The sequence below is a fragment of the Podarcis muralis genome, chromosome 6 (genome assembly GCF_964188315.1).
Source record: "Podarcis muralis chromosome 6, rPodMur119.hap1.1, whole genome shotgun sequence".
Taxonomy (NCBI): domain Eukaryota; kingdom Metazoa; phylum Chordata; class Lepidosauria; order Squamata; family Lacertidae; genus Podarcis; species Podarcis muralis.
In genome coordinates, this window is record NC_135660.1 from 5,334,094 (window position 1) to 5,356,518 (window position 22,425).

Genomic DNA, 22,425 nt, shown 5'->3' on the forward strand with positions numbered 1-22,425 from the left:
GGTTGGGGGCTGAGGCCTGTAGCAATCAATGGATGCTTCCTGCTAATCTTCTCTGTATCGTTCCAATTTTAGTATATGTGCTGCCGAAGCGAGCACTATCAGTGGATGCTTCCTGATCACCTACTTAAAGGTAAAGGACAGTTAAGTCCAGTCGCGAACGACTCTGGGGTTTGCGGCGCTCATCTCGTTTTACTGGCCGAGGGAGCCGGCGTTTGTCCGCAGACAGTTTTTCCGGGTCATGTGGCCAGCATGACTAAGCCGCTTCTGGTGAAACCAGAGCAGGGCATGGAAACGCCATTTACCTTCCCGCCGGAGTGGTACCTATTTATCTACTTGCACTTGGACGTGCTTTTGAACTGCTAGGTTGGCAGGAGCAGGGACTGAACATGGGAGGTCACCCCGTCGCGGGGATTCGAACCGCCGACCTTCTGATCGGCAAGTCCTAGGCTCTGTGGTTTACACCACAGTGCCACCCACGTCCCGATCACCTACTTCCCAAGCATTAATTCTGATCAAATGAGCATCACTAATAATAATAATGCTTTTCATTCAAATGTATCCCAAAGGGGCTTACAAACAATGAATAACCTGCTGGAACATAGAACTGTGGAATCAGAGAGCTGGAAGGGAGCCCTCCCCCCCCCCGGGTCATCTAGTCCCACCCTCTGCAATGCAGACATCTCAGCGAAAACATCCATGGCAAATGGTCTTCCAACCTCGGCTTAGAAACCTGCAAGGAAGGAGGACATTAATAGACAGGACATTAAAGTGTTTTTAAATGCAACAACAGCGGCAAGAGTATTGTTGGCCCAGAATTTGAAGCAGAAAGAAATACCGATGGGAGAAGAATGGCAGACGAAATGAATGGACTACGCAGAATCGGACAAAATGACAGGAAGGATTCGAAACCTGCGGGACCAGAGATTCGCAGAAGAATGGAAGAAAAATACGAACTATTTGAAGAGCAACTGTAATCAACAAATTAGGCTAGTAAGACTATAAGAGGTTTTGTAAGGAGGAATATATGGGATATTGCAAAGAAGATAAAGAAGAGAGACATTAGTTACGATACTTAAATGTAATAGTGAAATTAAAAAAATGTACATTGAGTGGAAAAGATTGGAAAATTTTCAGATGTGATTGATGGAAGTCAAAAAAATTGTGTAAGATATAAAAGTATGTTTTATAATTGTTGAAAATGGTATGTTAAAACTAATACACACACACACACACACACACACACACACACACACACCTGCAAGGAAGGAGAGTCCACCACCTCCCAAGGGAGACCGTAATAGAACATCACAAATGCAGCATAAATCATGTAGATTTGCAAATTATCAGTAAAGCAATTGCAAACTGTAAGACACTGTTAACAAAGCGACAGCTAACTCATCCAATGAAGCCGGACGTGGGAAGATTCAGGAAGGACAAACGAAAGTATGTCATTGCACAGGGCGCAGTTAGATCTATGGAACTTACTCCCAGAGGAGGCAGTGATGGCTACTGACCTGGCTGGCTTTAAAAGAAGATTAGAGAAGTGCATAGAGGATGTTCAGGCTATCAGGGTCCACCAGGCCTGATGGCTATGTCCTGCCTCCACAGTTGGAGGCAATGGGTTTCTGAATGGCGGTTGCTGAGAATCCCAAGCAGGGAGCGCAGGGCTGCAATCAGGCCCTGCCCGGGGGGCTTCCCACAGTTGGATCTTGGGGGTCACTGATAGAAAAGGGTGCTGGACTAGATGGGCCACTGGCCTGATCCAGAACCATCTTCTTATTTTATTAAGAGCCAGTCTGACCGTACACCCATATACAGCCCATGTCTTCAGCACCTGAATGGGCTGGGTGTCAGGAGCACCTTCTCCGACTTTCTGATCCCAGGAACAGCAGCACAGCATTCCCGAGGAATAGGTCCCGGTGCAATTTGCTATTGTGAGCCCCTCAAAGGCAGCAGAGTAACGGAAGCAAAGCTGCGGAGGTTTCGTTGCATACCTAATTTATTTCTACTGATTAAACAAAATAAATGAACATAACAAACATGTACGAGAGAGTCAGCTCTCTCATACTGCCACCTTGTCTCTAGACAGATCGAAGAAAATCCGCACAGTACAAGGGACGGAAGTCTGGAAGGGTAGTTTCCGCCCCCTCCTTTTTCACAGGCAGAAAGTAAAACAAACATGATCTGGTGATCTTTGCAATGGGAGGGATGAAAATACTGACACAGTCTTGCTCTCTGGGTGCTCAGAGAACAAGTTCCCCCTTTTTAAATGCACGTATCTGAAGAGTGCAAATGACCTGCATTTCAGCAGAAAACTTCTACAGTGTATAGTTAAATTGTGGAACTCCCTCCCACAGGAGCCAGTGAGGGCCATCAACTTGGATGGATTAGACATAAGTGTGGTATTTTATGCGTTGGGACTTCCTGTTATTATTATTGATCATTGTTTAGTAATTCTTCACTGCAATTCTTAAGTGTCAACTGTTTAACTATTATTTGCCGATATTTAATTTTACCGTTTACTGTTACAGTGGTGCCTCGCAAGACGAAATTAATTCGTTCCGCGAGTTTTGTCGTCTTGCGATTTTTTTTGTCTTGCGAAGCACGGTGTCGGGAAAGTTTTGGAAAAGCTTCAAAAATCACCAAAGTCTTTAAAAACCTCAAAAAAGGCTACTCTATGAGTTGCTCCTCGAAGTCAAGTCGCAACTGTATTAACGGTGTTAAGAAAAAGGAAACAAACTTGCAAGACGTTTCCGCCTTGCGAAGCAAGCCCATAGGGAAAATCGTCTTGCGAAGCAGCTCAAAAAACAAAAAACCCTTCCGTCTACCGAGTTTTTTGTCTTGCGAGGCATTCGTCTTGCGAGGTACCACTGTATATTCTAATGGATTGTTGAATATTGCTTCATTTGATGTAAGTTGCTTATTTTAAGGTTATTGTGACTTTTTTTTGGTACTGGATCAGATTCATTATTACGTGTGCGGTTGTTGCTGCCTATTTTGCGGTTTCTTCAGCTTGCAAACGGCATTGTGCAGAGTAATATAGAAAGGCGGTACAGTGGTACCTCGGGTTAAGAACTTAATTCGTTATGGAGGTCCATTCTTAACCTGAAACTGTTCTTAACCTGAGGTACCACTTTAGCTAATGGGGCCTCCCGCTGCTGCCGGAGCACGATTTCTGTTCTCATCCTGAAGCAAAGTTCTTAACCCGAGGTACTATTTCTGGGTTAGCAGAGTCTGTAACCTGAAGCGTCTGTCACCTGTATACCACTGTATACAAATTAAACGTGAAATGAAAAATGGAGGGGGAAGCTATTGATGGCTCCTGGCCACAGTGGCTCTGCAGTTGGATGCCAAGATGCTTCTGAATCTCAGTTGTTGGAGACCACAAGAGGGGAGATTGAAGCTGAGCCTAGGTCCTGCTTCCACCCTCCCCATAAGTATCCGAGGAACCACTGTGAGGACAGGATTCTGGACTAGACGGGCCATGGGCATGATCCAGCAGCCTCTTCTTATGTCTGATGGGATGTCTGCCCCAGCCCTGGTCTTCGAACTGTCCCTGATAAAAGGGTCTTCTTGGCCGAGAAAAAACAGCCCTCGCTTTCTCTTCCTTCATCATCTGCTCCAGCCGCTAGCTTCCCTCCTCGCTGTGTGTGTGTGTGTGTGTGTGTGTGTGTGTGTGCACGCAACCGAGCAAACATGTCAGTCAGACAAGTCAGAGCTCAGGGCAAGCTAATGCATTTACCTCCTCCGCTCCCGGCATTTGTCTTCACTACCGGGGACAAGTGCATTTGATCAGCGTCCGACGGGGTAACATCACCCTGGTGAGTAAATGTTATTACCCCAGACGCACCGCAGAGGAGGAGATCATTCCTTCCCTCCCGCGCCTCCCACCCCCCCCCTTCCGCACACAATCTGTAGTGTTGGCTCCCTGCCAAAGTCTCTGTGTGCCAGGGCCAGGAATGAAAGGTTGGGGAGCTGGGAGAAGAGGGAGTAAGGAGAAGAGGAAGGTGGCGTTTTCGACGCCTGCTTTTATCCACCTGCACGGGGCCCTCCTTTCTCCCATCGATCTGCCAAGACATCTCAAAGCCAGACGAATGTCTGAGGAGGCGTTGGCAGCCCCAGCTAAAACACCGACATTTCCCTGCCTGCAAATGTCGCAGGGCTGCGGTCAGATTCCTCTGCCCTCCACACTGGTGTCCCCAAACCAGAGTTAGAAACTCAGGTATATAAGCTAGGCGCCAAACAGCACCTTAAAGGTCTATTCATCAGGGGGGCTAGACTAGATGACCCCTGGGTCCCCTTCCAACGCTGCAATTCTACAATTCTATGATCTCAGCAACATTGCTCTTACAACAATTCACTTGTCCCAGTATCCAAGAAGCAGAAACTCAAAGTGGAAATGAACATGGTGTTAATTGTGGACTACAGACGAGTTTTTAAATTGGGGAAAGGCTGAGGCACAGTCAAATGTATCTGTACTCAGCCCTGCACTTATTTTCCTAGATGTGATGATGGAGGGCTGTGTGTGACTCAGCTAGCTCGAGGAGACGTCAGTCGCCAACCTGGTGCCCGCAAATCTCCACATAGTCGCGAATGGGCCCGTGCCAGTAGCAAAAAGAGCCTGGCACCCGGGGGATTTTTAACACTGCCCCAAACCGCTTGCCAGAGATCGCCCTTGTTTCCTGGTAAGGCCTCTGTGTGCTCAGCATGGATTAGTGGTGTTGGGGGCGCTGCACCCCAGAAGTGGATGCATTTCAGCCAAATGTGGGTGTCGGGAGGCAGTAGGTCCAGTCGTGACCGACTCTGGGGTTGCAGCACTCATCTCGCTTTATTAGCCGAGGGAGCCGGCATACAGCTTCCGGGTCACGTGGCCAGCATGACTAAGCCGCTTCTGGCAAACCAGAGCAGTGCACGGAAACGCCGTTTACCTTCCCGCCGGAGCGGTACCTATTTATCTACTTGCACTTTGACGTGCTTTCGAACTGCTAGGTTGGCAGGAGCAGGGACCGAGCAACGGGAGCTCACCCCGTCCTGGGGATTTGAACCTGCATCAATAGGAGTATAGCATCTAGATCAAGGGAAGTAATAGTGCCACTGTATTCTGCTCTGGTCAGACCTCACCTGGAGTACTGTGTCCAGTTCTGGGCACCACAGTTCAAGAAGGACACTGACAAACTGGAACGTGTCCAGAGGAGGGCAACCAAAATGGTCAAAGGCCTGGAAACGATGCCTTATGAGGAACGGCTAAGGGAGCTGGGCATGTTTAGCCTGGAGAAGAGGAGGTTAAGGGGTGATATGATAGCCATGTTCAAATATATAAAAGGATGTCACATAGAGGAGGGAGAAAGGTTGTTTTATGCTGCTCCAGAGAAGCGGACACGGAGCAATGGATCCAAACTACAAGAAAGAAGATTCCACCTAAACATTAGGAAGAACTTCCTGACAGTAAGAGCTGTTCGACAGTGGAATTTGCTGCCAAGGAGTGTGGTGGAGTCTCCTTCTTTGGAGGTCTTTAAGCAGAGGCTTGACAACCATATGTCAGGAGTGCTCTGATGGTGTTTCCTGCTTGGCAGGGGGTTGGACTCGATGGCCCTTGTGGTCTATTCCAACTCTATGATTCTATTCTATGATTCTATGAACCACCGACCTTCTGATTGGCAAGTCCTAGGCTCTGTGCTTTAACCCACAGCGCCACCCGCGTCTTAAAGCGGGATATCAAATCCAAACTCTTCTTCTTCTTTTGTTTAGCAGAAAGGGGCCAAGCAGAAAACAGGAAGCACAGAGGGGCTGTGTCCCGCTGGAACGCAGTGTCAGGGCCTGTTTTGCTCCTTGCAAGGGAGGAAGTAACCAAAACACACTCCAGGAAGCACACTCCAGGTCAAGCCAGCGATTCGTGAGAGCGAAGCTACAAGGAAGTTAGCTCAAGTCTCCAGATCTGGCGCTGGCCATGAATTCACCGACACTCAACCACAGCTCCACCATCTGCAACACGGGGGAAACCACCACTGGCCTACCGTACAGGGCTGTTGTACCGAAATAATGTATCTGGAGCTCTTCCAACATGCTACAGCCCCACATAAATGCTTTGTTAGGATCCGAGCAAACACTTCAGATGCAAGCATTTGAGGCGGGTTGGTGGAAAGCTAGAAACAGTGTTTTTATTAGTACTGTAGTTTTCGCTCTATAGGACGCACCGGACCATAGGAGGGGGAGAACAGGAAAAAAAAAATTCTCCCCCTCTCTGCTCAGCGAAGAAACAGAGCCCCTTCCGTTCCTCCTCCCACTTTGCTGAAGGGCACTGCGCAGAGAGGGAAAACTGTGCAGCGCCTCTCCAGCGAAGCGAAGCCTGGAGAGCAAGAGTGATCGGTGTGCACTGACCCCTTTCGCTCTCCAGGCTTCAGGCGGCTATCCACAAGCCTTCGGAGTGCAGTGGGAGTTCCCTGCACTCCGGGGGCTTCAGGTGGCTTCAACGAAAGCAACGCAAAGCCTCCGGAGCACGGGGGGAGCGCTCCCTCTGTGCTTCGGAGGCTTCGCGTTGCTATTGCTGAAGCCAAGGAGCCTGCATTTGCTCCATAGGACGCACACACATTTCCCCTTCATTTTGGGAGGGGGGAAAGTGTGTCCTATAGAGCAGAAAATACGGTGATTAGAGTGTTGGACTAGGACCTGGGAGACCAGGGTTCAAATCCTGACTCAGCCATGAAGCTCCCTAGGCGACCGTGGGCCAGTCACTCACTTTCGGCCTAACCTACCTCACAGGTTGTTGGGAGGGTAAAATGAGGAGGAGAACTACGTATGCCACCTTGAGCTCCTGAGAGGGAAGATGGGACGCAAATGCAGTAAACAGGGTTTCCGAAACTTGGGGCTCTAGCTGTTGTTGGACTACAACTCCCATCATCCCTAGCTAGCAGAACCAGTGATCAGGGATGATGGGAACTGCAGTCCAAAAACAGCTGGAGTCCCAAGTTTGGGAAAGCCCACAATAAATAAACGAATCGACTTTGCAAATTGGAAGGTCTGGACCTTCTGTACTACCATTGTGGGTTTTAGGTGCTCGGAACCGGCTAAAACACAACCAAACCCACTCACCAGGCCTGGCCGAGGGCCCGAGTTTCGTTAAGGCAGGCCAGCAAGACAGCAGCTGGGTAATAAGAATATTCCATTACGTGCTAACAGGGTTTTTTCCCTGCTAAGTGTTGGTTTTATGACACAAAAATTAAAAGGCAAGGGCTGGGCAGCGGGCCCAACTTGCTGGGTCTGGGAATGAATCCCAGGGAAGGGCAGAGCACGGGGGGGAACGGCGCCAGCTGGAAGGACGAACCGCCTGTCTGAAAGGATGCGAGATAAGAGCGTGCAGCTCCCTTGCGGAAGGGGTGGAGGCGAGTTCGAAACATTATTAGGACAACCAGGTAAATTAATCTGTATGGGGCGGAGAAGACCACCTGGTCCTGCGTTTCGCAAACGAGCTACCAGTTGCTGGAAGCTGCAGTGGGTTGGGGAGAGGGTTCTTTGGACCTGCTTGCTGAGTTCTTTTTGTATTATTATTATTATTATTATTATTATTATTATTATTATTATTATTATTATTTTGGTGAACCACCCTGTGGTCGTCAGATGAAGGGTGGTCTACAAATTTAATAAATAAATAAAACAAATGCCCATAAACCCATAATAAACAAAAAAATATCGCTGCCTTCCACATCGCTTCTAATATTGAATAGCTTTAGCATATTCAGGAATCAAAAGGTTTTTTTGCCTCTTTCGCAGAAAATGCACACTTTTCGAGCGTTCTGCAATTTCCTTGGGTGGCCGAAGAATGAGGTTCGCAGCCCCTGCCTTGAAATCCCTGGAAAAGGGTCTTCTTCTTCCTCCTCCTCCCACCCTGCCTGATTTATGAGAGGGCTGAACGCTGCCAAAGGGAGATCTCTTGTCTCTAAACTAGTCAACGCAGCTCCAGGTGTTTATGTGTGCAAGGAAAAGAGATTGCTCGCCGTGTTTCTGCCTCGCCCGTTCTCCCACAGGAGGAGCAACCGACAAACGAAAGCGCCAGAAAACACTGATTAAAACATTTCGCATCGAAAAGGAGAAAGTCTTGCTTGCTGCCAACCGCGGTAGAGAGCTGGTTTTGGGGGTCCACCCCGTGCTTACCTGGTGGAAAATGAGAGCCTGGCTGATGTAGCCCCAGCTGCTGCTGGGGGAGAGGTAATGGAGGGCCACAAGGAGAACCACCATGAAGGCCACGCTGGCTGAGGCGTAGATGGGGCTGATGAGGAAGACCATGACGAAGCAGCCGGCGATGCCCAGCACACAGGTGTGCCAGGTGAAGTACCGGAAGGTGGGCCTGCGGGAAGGAGCAGAGCAGTCAGCTTGGGAGGGGCAGATCCACTTAGCTTCCAGTGGTGTTGCGGACCAGTTGAACACAGAGGAATTGTGGGAGGAACCAGCTGGGGAAGCAACGAGGGAAGAAGGCTCAGAGTCCAGGGATTGGTGGGTGGACAGAGGGAGAAGACTGGGAAGAGGAGGTGTCGGAAGCTGAAGAGGCAACAGGGCTTAGTGAGCTGGGAGAGTCTGTGGCAGAAAGAAGTCCAGTATCAGAGGCAGCAGCTGAAGCAGGAAAGGCCAAGAGGCAAGATGAAGAGTCCCAGGTATCTCCTCCTCCTGCTGGAACAAGCTTCCCTTCCCCCTGGTATCCCAGAACCAGGAGAGACATGAGAAAAGCACAGAGGCAGGCACAGTCTCAGATTGCTTGGGAGAAACCCTGGAGGGGAGGGGGGCTTAGGCAGCTATGGGGATGTGGGGACCTTCAGTCTCGGCAACTGCTTCGTGGGGACAAGACCTACCAGTGATGAGCCGCTGTGCTCATTAGGCCTGACACTCTGCCAAGATCATGTTCTTGCTAATAAAGAGTCAATTGCATTCACATGGTGTGATTTACTGCTGGCTGACTCCTGACAACTTGGCAACCTGCAGCCCTCTGGATGTTCAAGCTGGGAGTTAGAATCACAGAATTGTAGAGTCCAACCCCCTACAATGCAGGAATATTCAGCTGCCCCATACGAGGATTGAACCTGCAACCTTGGTAGTATCAGCAAGTTGCTCTGATCAACTGAGCTATCCAGGAGCTGGAGTTACAGCAATGCCTCAGGGGTCCACAGGTTTCTCTCCCCTCCGTTAGGGGGTGTGCCATTCTACAAAGTATGCGGACCCAGGTACCGCACACTATCAGTTACCACACACTAGCCCCTGAGGCCACCCTCGGATGCAACCGGAGCCAGAGTTGCAGGAAATCCATCTTATTTGGGTTGTAACCTGCCCTGTCCCAGAAGGCTCACGGCTGGTTAGCAACATTTAAAGACAATGAATACGTAACACAATTGCTTACACCCCGAGGGATCCATTAGAGAGAGTCCAACGCACTCATCTCCAGCCGCAAAATGCTTGAGTAGGTAAAAGGGCTTTCAGATCACTTTCCCTAGGCTGCTTCGTGGATTCCAAGGTTTAAGCATGGCAAATTGTACACGCACGGAATTTCCTGCACAGAACTGCTTCTGCACGCAATTTGCAGCAGTATCACATGCATGCAGGCAAACACACAAATGCACACAGACATGGGATGCATGGTATTTTCAACATGAAAATACGGGCAGAAATTCAGATGGCGTGGCTAACTCCAGGATGAGGATGCAGTGACAGGAAACACTACACCTGGTGAATTTCTGCCTGTCACACAACTGTAGCAGGCACCGATAAGGATTGTTTTTGGGGGGGGGAGGGGAAGAAATGTGAGAATGCTTTTGAGCAGACGGTTGGGGAAAAAACAGCATCTAAGTTTAAACATGAGTTGTAAGCAGACTGCCCCAGTTATCTGCCAGAAGTATTTGGCTGACCTTATTGGAAGCAGAAAGCTGGGCTAGAGGTCTGATTCAGCCGAGAGGCCATTACAGAGTAAAACACGCGCTTTTTTATTATCTAATGACACCTGCAAGGAGAAAACTACTGAAATCAGTTAGTTTCAGGAAAGGAGCCAAGCAGAAATTCCTCAGCCTCTGTCAGCTGAAACGCAGACCCCCTCAGCCCCTGCAAGACAGCAGAAATGCAACAGGCGAAACCTTCCCCCATCACTGCAAGATTCTCCTATTGAATTTCTGCCTATCAAGGGCTTTTTTAAAAGGTCCAGTGCCTGTATCAGAAAGGGGGGAGGAAAGTGGCATCTCTTGACATACATGGAAGGAAGCCAGCATGCCCTGTGGTTGGATGATGGGGTGCGGACAACTTTTTATCTGGAAAAAAGGATTACCTCAGAGTTGGTCTTTCTTAAACGACCTTGACAGATTAGAGAACTGGGCCAAAACAAACAAGATGAACTTTAACGGGGAGAAATGTAAAGTATTGCACTTGGGCAAAAAAAATATGAGAGGCACAAATACAAGATGGGGGACACCTGGCTTGAGGGCAGTACATGTGAAAAGGATCTAGGAGTCTTGGTTGACCACAAACTTGACATGAGCCAACAGTGTGACGTGGCAGCTAAAAAAGCCAATGCAATTCTGGGCTGCATCAATAGGAGTATAGCATCTAGATCAAGGGAAGTAATAGTGCCACTGTATTCTGCTCTGGTCAGACCTCACCTGGAGTACTGTGTCCAGTTCTGGGCACCACAGTTCAAGAAGGACACTGACAAACTGGAACGTGTCCAGAGGAGGGCAACCAAAATGGTCAAAGGCCTGGAAACGATGCCTTATGAGGAACGGCTAAGGGAGCTGGGCATGTTTAGCCTGGAGAAGAGGAGGTTAAGGGGTGATATGATAGCCATGTTCAAATATATAAAAGGATGTCACATACAGGAGGGAGAAAGGTTGTTTTCTGCTGCTCCAGAGAAGCGGACACGGAGCAATGGATCCAAACTACAAGAAAGAAGATTCCACCTAAACATTAGGAAGAACTTCCTGACAGTAAGAGCTGTTCGACAGTGGAATTTGCTGCCAAGGAGTGTGGTGGAGTCTCCTTCTTTGGAGGTCTTTAAGCAGAGGCTTGACAACCATATGTCAGGAGTGCTCTGATGGTGTTTGCTGCTTTGCAGGGGGTTGGACTCGATGGCCCTTGTGGTCTATTCCAACTCTATGATTCTATGATTCTAAATGCAGGATTCTTGGGTTGACAAGATTTGCTAAGCAAAAACTTTTGAAAGCTAACCGTTTCTGCACCTACATACTGAACTTGCCCTGTTCGAAGGGGCTGCAATAAATTTTAAAACCAAATGCCAAGCCACACCCAATTGGCTTGAAGTACTGAAACAACAAAAAAATACCGCACACATCATTGCAATTTATATTTTAATCATGCAGCTGCTCCGATAGGATTCCCCACCTTCCCACGGGATCTTAGCACGTATCATTCATTATAAAGGCACTAAAAACGCTAGCGATTCTTATTGATCCGCATGCATTAAAGAGTTACATCTTCTTGAGTAGTTAAAAATTCCGGGCCAGAGAGACCTGGGTTCAAATCCCTGCTCAGCCATGAAGCTGAGTGGGATATTTCATTGCCCATCACGGCCTAATGTTCCTTGCAGACCTGTTGGAATAATAATAATGCAGTCGAACCGAGGCCATTGCTCTGTGGCAGAAGCACAGGATGTAAACACGATTTTTAAACAACAAAAAATGTGATTTTTTTTTAAAAAAGCAGCACCTAGTCCCTAAAATCTGCTTGTTTATCTCCCCTCTGGGACAAGTAGCCTCAAATCTCACTGAGTAATGAGGACAGCTGATGGCTGCCACACCTCAAGAGAGTTGTAGGTTTTCCTGGCACTGGGCAGATACAGGATGAAAAAGTGTTTGGTTGTTTTTAATCCCAGTTTTGGTTTTTAATTTCAGCTTTTGGGGGGGGGCAGGGAGAGGGAAGAAGAAGCCAAAGCGGGCTATCAATCCTGCACAGAGGGGAGGGGGCAGCAGGCAGGGTGTGATCTGCATGGCACCAAGCCAGTCCCGCACTGGAAGCTTGGCGCAGTTGGCAGAGCGCACGAACCGAGGGCGCCGGCAAAGGTCCTCCTTTCTACGGCTTAATTAAATTGTTCTCATCTAACCCGCTGTCTTATCTATATTGCTTAGGGAGATTTAAAAAGAGCCCCGGAATGCTAATTGCCCTCTGCCACTCTTGCGTAGTTGGACCCGCAAAAATAAAAAAATGCACAAAGGCTGTGTGTATTTACTTGTGTGTGTAAGAGAGAGAGATGGGGGGGGGGATGCAGAGAAGGGAGACGCTCCTCTTCTGCTGCTGCTCGGAGGGGAAGAAAAGGTGAGGGATAAAAACGCAAATGGTGGTTAAGTGTGTAATCGATGTGTATAAAACGCAGGTCTCTCCTGGGCCCTGGCAGCCAGCCGCAGTATGCATTAGAGCCTCTGCGAAGCGCACAGAGTTTAACCCCCTCGCGGGATGCTGCAGCCCCAGCAAGGACCAGAGAGGTTAAATGGAGGGGAAGGGAGCAATGCTCAGCTCCCAAAGCCACACATGCACAACGTCTGCGACTTTGGCCAAGGGTCCTCAGCCCACGTTCGGCAAGCTTTTCGCCAACCCGGTGCTCTCGAAGGTGTTTTTGACTACACCTCCCACCAACCTAGCTACTTAAGAGCATAGGAAGAGGCTGCAGGATGAGGCCAGTGGCCCTTCTAGACCAAGCATGCTGCTCTCAGTGGCCAACCAGATGCACAAGGGAGTAAAGAAAGCAGGATCCAACCGCAAGAGCCCTCTCTCCTGCGGCTTTTATAGCAACTTGGATTCAAAACCCTCTTCTCCATGAATTCAAAACCCTCTTCTCCATGAATTTGTTTGAATCCTCTTTCAAATACAGTGGTACCTCTGGTTACGTACTTAATTCATTCGGGAGGTCTGTTCTTAACCTGAAGCACCACTTTAGCTAATGGGTCCTCCTGCTGCCACTGCGCCGCGGCAGCCCGATTTCTGTTCTCATCCTGAAGCAAAGTTCTTAACCCGAGGTACTGTTTCTGGGTTAGCGGAGTCTGTAACCTGAAGCGTATGTAACCCGAGGTACCACTGTATATGCATTTCTGCATATACTGTAGATTCCGGCGTATAAGACGACTTTTTAACCCCAGAAAATCCTCTAAAAAGTCAGGGGTCGCCTTATACGCCAGGTATGGGTTCGCTGGGCAGCAAAGCTGCCGCGTGTAAGACTGGGCGTATAAGTCGACCCCCCAAATTAGCAGCTGCCAATCTGGGAGGTTGTCTTATACACCCAGTCACCTAATACGCCGGAATCTATGATATTCTGCCTGGTGTACACATTTTTGGACCCAAACCAATGGCTTCAAGTTACAAGAAAGGAGATTCCAACCAAACATCAGGGGGAAACTCTCTGGCACCCTGCCTGACAGTGGAACAATCTCCCTCGGGAGACTGTGGACTCTTCCTTCCTCAGAGGTTTCTAAACAGAGGTTGGATGTCCAATCTGTAATGGATGCTTTATTTAGGATTCCTACATTCAGGGGGTTAATAATAATAATAATAATAATAATAATAATAATAATAATAATAATAATTTTATTTATACCCCACCCTTCTCAGTTCAAAAACTGGGCTCAGGGCGGCTAACAACAAATTTAAAACACTTAATAATAAAAACAGCATAAACTACAGTATAAAAACCATGAATAACAATAAAATTCAAAAATCCATTTAGGGGAAATAAGCATTAGATAATCCCCAGGGCTAGCTGGCTGAATTGGTCCTACTTGGGCTAGCGAGGAAACAAGGGGAGAATTAGCTGTGGGATCCCAGAGCGGGTGATCTTCATAAAAGGGGAGGGGGAGGGAAGAGAAGGGAAATAAAAGATCAGGCTGAATTCAAATTAAAGGCCAGGCAGAATAGCTCTGTCTTACAGGCCCTAAAGAAGGAGGTTAAATCCTGCAGGGCCCTGGTCTCATGGGACAGAGCATTCCACCAGGTTGGAGCCATCACTGAGAAGGCCCTGGCCCTGGTGGAGGATAGTCTGACCTCCAACTCTGCAATTCTATTATTCTATGTGATGGGCCACGCTTCAGCAGCTCCCTGCCTCCAGTCTGCAGGGACCTCATCCTTTCTCCAAGAATTATTGGACCTCAACAGTTTCTGAAGTCATGCTTGTGGACTTTCCTCACGGGATTTCAAAATAAATTTTGGACTGTGTCAAGGGAGGTGTTAGAATGCATGCAGATGGAGAGAGAGGTTGCGCCTTATCTGTCTGTTTGTGGTAACCAGATATATAGCCGGTCAGTGCTGGAGGAAAACTCTGTACATGCTCAGGAGCATTGAAAAAAGTAACGCAAGCTCTTGTTTACTTTAAAGAAGGGAATATGCCCAGAGCTGGAGGAACAAGACGCTAAATGAGCATGTTTAAAAGGCGGACGGAGGAGGCTGCGAGAATGAAAGAATCTCCCCCACCCTCTTCGACTTGTACCTCAGAGAACGCAAAGGCGCATCAACTCTCAGCAGCAGGGAGCTGCCATTCACCAGTGCTGATAATTGTGGGGAGACGTGTTCCTCTCCGTATTCTTTGGCTTCTCAGAGCTAACCAATGCTGTAAAGGGCTACACCAAGCGTGGTGCTGAGTCCACATCACTCTTACTGAGAGGAGCGGGCTGGGGGAGGGAGAGGAAGAAAGGTCTCGATTCAATTACTCCTTTTTGGAAGGGCTCAGCCCCTGGGCAGGATGAGGCCCCACTTAGCGAGAGCTAAAGAGCTGTCTGCAAGGATGAATGTCACACAGGCGTGATGAGGGGGGAAAGCGGATGGCTGGTTAACGTGGTGCCAGAGAATTAGGGAGGCCAAAGCTTTTGGCCAGAGTAGTAGGAGATGTGGGATAAAATGTGCCACAGCTGGGTGCGAGAACCTGGATGCCCCATAACTCAAATACCCCCTTTAACGGCTCATAACCTGCCATTTTTGGGGGTCCATGCAGGAACTGCATTCCAGTTTAATCAGGGATATTGATTAAATATGGCCCTCCAGATATTGCTGGACTACAACTCCCATCATCCGTGACATGGAAGGGGCCGATGGGAGATGGAGTCCAATTGGGAGGGCAGAAGGTTCCACATCCCTACACTGGATGGATTGCCAGGGTGGTGGTTTCACCTGTTAAATGTGAACCTAGGAAGCTGTCTTATATGGAACCAGAACACTACAGTCGGCAGAGCACAAGATTTTAAATCTCAGGGTAGCGGGTTCGAGTCCCACATTGGGCAAAAAGATTCCTGCATTGCAGGGGGTGGACTAGATGGCCCTTGCGGTCCCTTCCAACTCTATTTCTACACTCCATTCAGTATTGCCTACTCTGGCACCGGCATTTGCAAACTGGAGGCTACACCCACAGCTTCCATTTGAACTCAACACGTCCAGGAGAATGGCTCTTTGCTCCAGGGTCCTGGAGACCTCTGGCCTATGGGGAGCGGGGTCCATTTTTCTGGGCATCCCCTGTCGGCATCCTTCGGGGGTTGAGATGCCAGCTGGCTAGCCCCCAGCTGGATCATGCCCTTCCAGCTGTGACGATCCCCCGATCTCTGGTGCGATGTAAATCAGCGACTCAGACTTCAAAAGCCTGAGCACAGAGTATACTGCGCAAACAGAACAGGCGTGAGGCTTGTGGAAACATACTAACAGCTAAAGATTTATTAAGCATAAATCAAGACAAAGAAAACATGTCGTCTCCCTTTCTTCTCTTCAGAGAGACAGTGAAAAACAAAAGCTACACACAAACGGTAGTTCCCAGCAAGCTGTGCTGGTATGTAAACAGACATGTGACATGCAACAGTTCCATGTCTGTAACTAAAGGTGGAATGGAAATTCCCAACATCCCCATCATCTTCCTCTCTGGGTTAAACAAAGGCACCTCAATACCCCTGTAAGGAAGTCGTATTCAGGCCTTCAGTTATAACTGAATCTGCAGCACTGGGAGATATGCCAAGGGGTACAGGTTTCAGCTGCCACAAGAATCTCAACTTTCATTCTTTCTCTCTCTCTCTCTCTCTCTCTCTCGTCCTTATTGTTGAAAAGCTGGAATCTGCACACAAATTGCTTTTGAAGGACAGGATCACACTTCAAAACGACCTTGACAGATTAGAGAACTGGGCCAAAACAAACAAGATGAACTTTAACAGGGAGAAATGTAAAGTATTGCACTTGGGCAAAAAAAATGAGAGGCACAAATACAAGATGGGGGACACCTGGCTTGAGAGCAGTACATGTGAAAAGGATCTAGGAGTCTTGGTTGACCACAAACTTGACATGAGCCAACAGTGTGAGGCGGCAGCTAAAAAAGCCAATGCAATTCTGGGCTGCATCAATAGGAGTATAGCATCTAGATCGAGGGAAGTAATAGTGCCACTGTATTCTGCTCTGGTCAGACCTCACCTGGAGTACTGTGTCCAGTTCTGGGCACCACAGTTCAAGAAGGACACTGACAAACTGGAACGTGTCCAGAGGAGGGCAACCAAAATGGTCAAAGGCCTGGAAACGATGCCTTATGAGGAACGGCTAAGGGAGCTGGGCATGTTTAGCCTGGAGAAGAGGAGGTTAAGGGGTGATATGATAGCCATGTTCAAATATATAAAAGGATGTCACATAGAGGAGGGAGAAAGGCTGTTTTCTGCTGCTCCAGAGAAGCGGACACGGAGCAATGGATCCAAACTACAAGAAAGAAGATTCCACCTAAACATTAGGAAGAACTTCCTGACAGTAAGAGCTGTTCGACAGTGGAATTTGCTGCCAAGGAGTGTGGTGGAGTCTCCTTCTTTGGAGGTCTTTAAGCAGAGGCTTGACAACCATATGTCAGGAGTGCTCTGATGGTGTTTCCTGCTTGGCCCTTGTGGTCTATTCCAACTCTATGATTCTATGCTTGCTGAACCACAGAGAGGGACTGAGAAAGATTTGCCGGTGAAGGGGGAGCAGGGCTTCCTGCATACCCAAATGCTCACCCATGAGAAAGAAAGCCACAATAAACTTAATGAAATATAATAACACAGAGAGAGACACACAAACAGGAAAAAAAAACTTTGCACACAAATGCAAACGTATCTGTTACACAACCTGAACCAAACCACAGCTTTTCTTGACACAGAATCCAGATTGCCCGGGTGCAGAATTTAATCCCCACCGCCAATGAACCCTAAGAAGCCTGGCCAGATATCCCATTCACTTGGATTTGTAGACAGGATTCCTTTTGTCCGGAAGCGAACCTCCCCCTCTTCCTCCTCTTTGCCCTCTTCAAACACTGTGAAAACACCAGTTCCGAGCCCTTCAGCTCCTGCTAGTCACAAGGGCTTGCAAACTGGGTAATTATCAATTAGCATCCTCTTAGAAATCAGCGCTTGGAGAGCCCTGTCTTGGTGGCTGAGAGGGGAATGCACAGACAAGGGCACTCAAGGCTCCCACTCCTCCGCTTGGGAGGCTGTTTTCACACAAGATGCTTAAAAGGACTCCCTGTGTCTTGCCCCTTCCCCCTTAATGCAAATGCAAAAAAAGTATACTGGGCAGATGCTACTAAGGATTCTTGTTTAAAAGCCTCTCTTTCACTTACTCAGAAGTTAAGCAGAGCCTGTAGCTGGATCAGGTCCAAGGGGTCCCGTCTAATCAACTGTCCTGTTTCCCCAGGAAGCGAGACACGAGTTCAAAACCAGCTCTCCCAGTTGCAATTCCCAGTTAACTGGTCTTCAGAGGCATGGTTCCTCTGATCCTGAACCTAACATGCAGCCATCATGGCTAGCAGTTGTTGATAGCCTTTATTCCCCCATGAATTTGTCTAATCCAGGGGTCGGCAAACTAAGGCCCGGGGACCGGATCAGGCCCAACTGCCTTCAGGATCTGGCCCGCAGGAAGAAATTCCAACGAAAGAAGAATGGCAGACAAAATTAATGGACTACGCAGAATTAGATAAAATGACAGGAAGGATTGGAAACCCGTGGGACCAGAGATTCGCAGAAGATTGGAAGAAATATACGAACTATTTGAAGAGAAACTGCAATCAACAAATTACGCTAGTGGGGCTACAAGAAGTTTTGTAAGGAGAAATACATGAAACATTGCAAAGTAGAGAAAGAATAGAGATATTAGTTATGAGATTTAAATGTAACAGTGAAAGTAAGAAATGTATATTAAGTGAATAGATAGGGAAATTTTCAGATGTGATTGATGGAAGTCAAAAAAATGGTAAAAGATATGAAAATATGTTTAATTATTGTTGAAAATGATATGTTGAAAAACTAATAAAAATTTTTATATATATATAAAAAAGGATCCGGCTTGCGGACTATCCGTAGATTGGCGTGGGGATTCTGCTTGTTCGGCTACGCCATTTCCCCCCCTGCACCATTCCATTCCCCACACGCACACACCGTGGTGGCGCCCCCTACCTTCCTCCTCCTGGCTTCTCCCTGCCCTGCCTAGAGGAGGAAGGGGGCTGGGCTGAGCTGGCTGAGCGCCATTTTACGCAGCCCCTCTCCGGAGCCAGCCCTTTCGCGCCGCTCATCTTCCCTCAGCTGCCGCTGCCCTGGTGCTCCTGTGGGCCAGAGAATGGAGCGGACGAGCTCACTCTGTCTACCCACGAGAAGCAGCAGTGGTGGTGGGAGTGGCGGCAGCCCCTGGGAAGGTTAAGTGCAGCAGCTGGGGCTGGGGGCGGGGAGGAGGACTACTTGCCCCCCTTGCCTCTTCTTCCAGCTCCTGCCCTCCCCCCGGTACTGCTTCTCTGGCCCGCCACAAGGTCTGAGGGACAGTGGACTGGCCCACGGCTAAAAAAATTTGCTGACCCCTGGTCTAATCCCTCTTTGAAGCTGCCTAAACTGGGCAGTTCCACAGCTTAGCTATGCACTGAGCAACACGTCCGAATCGAGAACCGTTGGCGCAGGTGCAACGGCACCACAGAAATTCAGAAGCTCAACAGAAGATCTACCCACCGTGGAAGAATGGCAGATGAAGGTTATAGACTATATGGGACTGGCAGAAATGACCGGCAGAATCCGAGACCAGGGAAAAGAGACGGCGGAAGATGATTGGAAGAAATTTAAGGACTATCTTAAGAAACACTGTAAAATTTTTGAATGTTAGAACGATGTTGATTCAGAAATTAAGTGGTTTTCAGCTGTAATGAGTAGGTAAATAAGAAAAGAAAGGTTAAAAATTAAATAGAAATTAGGGGAGGGATTTGCTGAATTGAATTAATTAGAGATTGGAATACAGAAAGGGGAGGTACGAGGAGGTCGGGAAAGTAGGTTTTATGAATATAAGGGATTGAAATTATACTTGTTGTAGTATGTATTTTGTATGTATTTTTGTTTTTTTTGTTTTTTGTTTTTTCTATTTTATACAAACTTTTAAAAAACCTTAATAAATATCTTAAAAAAAAAAAAAGAAATTCAGAAGCTCAAACGAGGAGCCTCAGGGGTCTGTGGTGCCATGGATGGCGTGGCCTCAGGCTCACTTCTGAGGTAGAAAGGGTGTGTCAGCAGTGGACCCTGCAGTGTAGGACAGACAGCAACAAGGCTCCGCGTTGGCTAAGCCTGCAATCAACCCCAGGAGACGGTGGCCTTACAGCAGCGGTTCTCAACCTGTGGTCCCCAGATGTTGTTGGACTACAACTCCCATCATCCCCGAGCTCTGGCCTTGCTAGCTAGGGGTGATGGGAGTTGTAGTTCAACAACGTATGGGGACCCACAGGTTGAGGAAAGGCTGCCTTAGAGCCTTATCTGAAGGGCTTTCCCATGGAAGATGGAGCAAGCTTGTTTTCTGCTGCTCCGGAGCGTAGGACCCAAACCGATGAATTCAAAGTACAAGAAAGGAGATTCTGACTAAACATTAGCAAGAACATTCTGGTGGTTAAGAGCTGTTCAAGAGCAGAAGGGACTTCCTTGGGAGTTTCTAAGCAGAGGTTGGGTGGCCTTCTGTCAGGAAACCTGCAGCTGTGATTCCTGAACTGTAGGGTGCTAGACTAGATGGATCTTGGGGACCCTTCCAACTCTGCAATTCTTTGATTCTATGATTCACCTGCTCCACGGAGCAACCGATGCTGTTTCCAGCTTCCTCCAGCAAAAAGCAGCTGCTCCAAGCAGAAGCACACACTTTCCAGGTCTAGGTTTGATAACCATCTCCCCATATACCACACATATACCCCAAAAATGCCCACTAGATGACTTGGGCATTCAAACATGACATCAACATGATTTGGGGATTCAAAAGATATTTTGGTTAAATTAATGTCATTTAGTTTTACTTGGCAAGGAAAATGTGTGTAAAACGATTGCCAAGTACTTGCAGGTATGTATGTATGTATGTATGTATGTATGTATGTATGTATTATTATTAATTAGTAGTGGTAGTAGTAGTAGTAGTTAGCATCACCTAACATTTTCTGAAGGTAAAATTATAATTATTTGGTTTTCCAAGAGCATTTTAGGTGCTTCTTCATTAAATGTAGACTTACCAAGCTAAATGTCTAATCACAAAAGTAACAGCAGATCTGAATTCCTCACACCCAAAAACATATTTTTTTTAAGATCCCATCACCGTAGAAATGTGCAAAAATTAAGTGTCCCCTCCTAAAATTACACACCTTGCTGCAAAAGAGTCCCCAGTGCTACCTTAGCAGCACAAACATGAAGAGCGAGAGAAGCGCCGAGAGAAAGGAGTCTGTTAACAGCTTCTCGGATCATTTACAGACCAAACCCCTCTATTCTCCTGGAAGCGAACTCTATTTAAATGCCTTATCAAAAGCTCAATTCCCAATTTTAGCTGTCTTGCCCTGTCTTCACAGAGGTATTTGATTCCATTAATGTGTCTTCCCCTTGAGGCAAAGCCCAATCAGCCAACTCCAAACTTGCTTTGCTTTATCCAGAGAGGATTTCTGAGAAGCGCTGCTTGCATGGAAACACAAGGAGGGACCGGCTCCTGCGTCGGGCCAGGGGGGACCCACCTAGTCCAACATGCAATTCTCACCGTGGCGAACCAGAGGTCCAGGGCAAGCCTGCAAGCAGGATCTGAGCACAAGAGCCTTCACCCCTTCTCAAGTTTCCAGCAACTGGTATTCAGAAACATCACTGCCTGCCACTGCAGAGGCAGAGGCACCACGGCTGGTAGCCATTGATAGCCGAGAATTCGTCAAATCCTCTTTTAAAGCTACTCAGCTTAGTGGCCATCACAGTCTCTTGTGGGAGTGAGTTCCACAGTTTAACTGCAAGCTGCATGAAAAAGTCCTTTTTCAAATCTTCTCTGAATCTTTCAACATTCCTATTTCTAAGAGTCCAGCTCCCATCGCCCTGGCCTTAATAGTGCACCTAGTGATTGAGCCAGGACCATAACTGTCAACTTTTCCCTTTTCTTGCGAGGAATCCTATTCGGAATAAGGGAATTTCCCTTTAAAAAAGGGAAACGTTGACAGCTATGGCCAGGACAGCTATCCAGACTTAGATCAGTAGCTTAAGGGCTGGAGAGGACTCCTCCAACTCTCCTAAGCCAAGCTATAAATCCGCTGTCCAAGGTGCTGAACAACCTCCACACACAGTTCCCTTGTTAACTTCAGAGGAGGCCGGGCTCTGGTGCTTTCTCTGGCCAGCAGCCCCGACCCTGAACAGGCGGCAGGAGCAGGACTCTGCAAACATCCAACGGCATCTTAAAGATGAACCAACACACAGCTTAGCATCGGCTGCTATAGATTCTAGACTGGCCACCCAGTTCAGCATCCTCTTCTCACAGTGGCCAGCTAGATGCCTCGGGGCAGCAGGACCTGATTACAACATTCTCTTGCTTGTGATTCGCAGCAACTGGCATTCAAAGGTATCCTGGTATTCAGAAGTATGCTGCCTCTGCTACTGTAGGTCACAGAGGAGGGTCAAGGGTCTAGAAACCAAGCCTGATGAGGAACGGTTGAAGGAGCTGGGTATGTTTGGCCTGGAAAAGAAGAGACTGAGAGGAGATATGATAGTCATCTACAAATATCTCAACGACCGTCTCATGGAAGAGGGAGCAAGCTTGTTTTCTCCTGCTCTGGAGGGTAGGGCTTGAACCAATGGCCAAGTTACAAGAAAGGAGATCCCAACTAAACAGCAGGAAGAACTTTCTGACAGTAAGATCTGTTTGACAGTGGAACTGTCTCCCTTGGGAGGTTGTGGACTCTCCTTCCTTGGAGGTTTTTAAGCAGAGGCTGGATGTGCATCTGCCATGGAAGCTTTAGCTGAGATTCCTGCATTGCAGGGGTTGGACTAGATGACCCTTGTGGTCCCTTCCAGCTCTACAATTCTATGAAGCCATGATGACTGGGACCTTATCCTTCAAGAATTCACCCGGCTCTTTTTTAAAACCATCCAAAATTGGTGCCAATCACTAAATCTGATGTGAGCAAATCCCACAGCTGTGGGGGAAAGTGGCTCCTTTTATTTTATTTTA

General features: G+C 47.9%; 1 protein-coding gene and 1 pseudogene across 1 annotated transcript in view; both read right to left on the reverse strand.

Annotated features, from left to right (window-relative positions):
• Positions 1–22,425, reverse strand: part of LOC114598106 (solute carrier family 12 member 9-like) — a 103,914-nt gene that overhangs the window by 10,658 nt on the left and 70,831 nt on the right. Inside the window, exon 10 of the mRNA XM_028731794.2 lies at positions 8,149–8,341. Coding sequence (XP_028587627.2) covers positions 8,149–8,341 — 193 coding nt within the window. The remainder of the gene's footprint in view (positions 1–8,148; positions 8,342–22,425) is intronic.
• On the reverse strand, positions 39–96 carry LOC114598267 (U6 spliceosomal RNA; annotated as a pseudogene).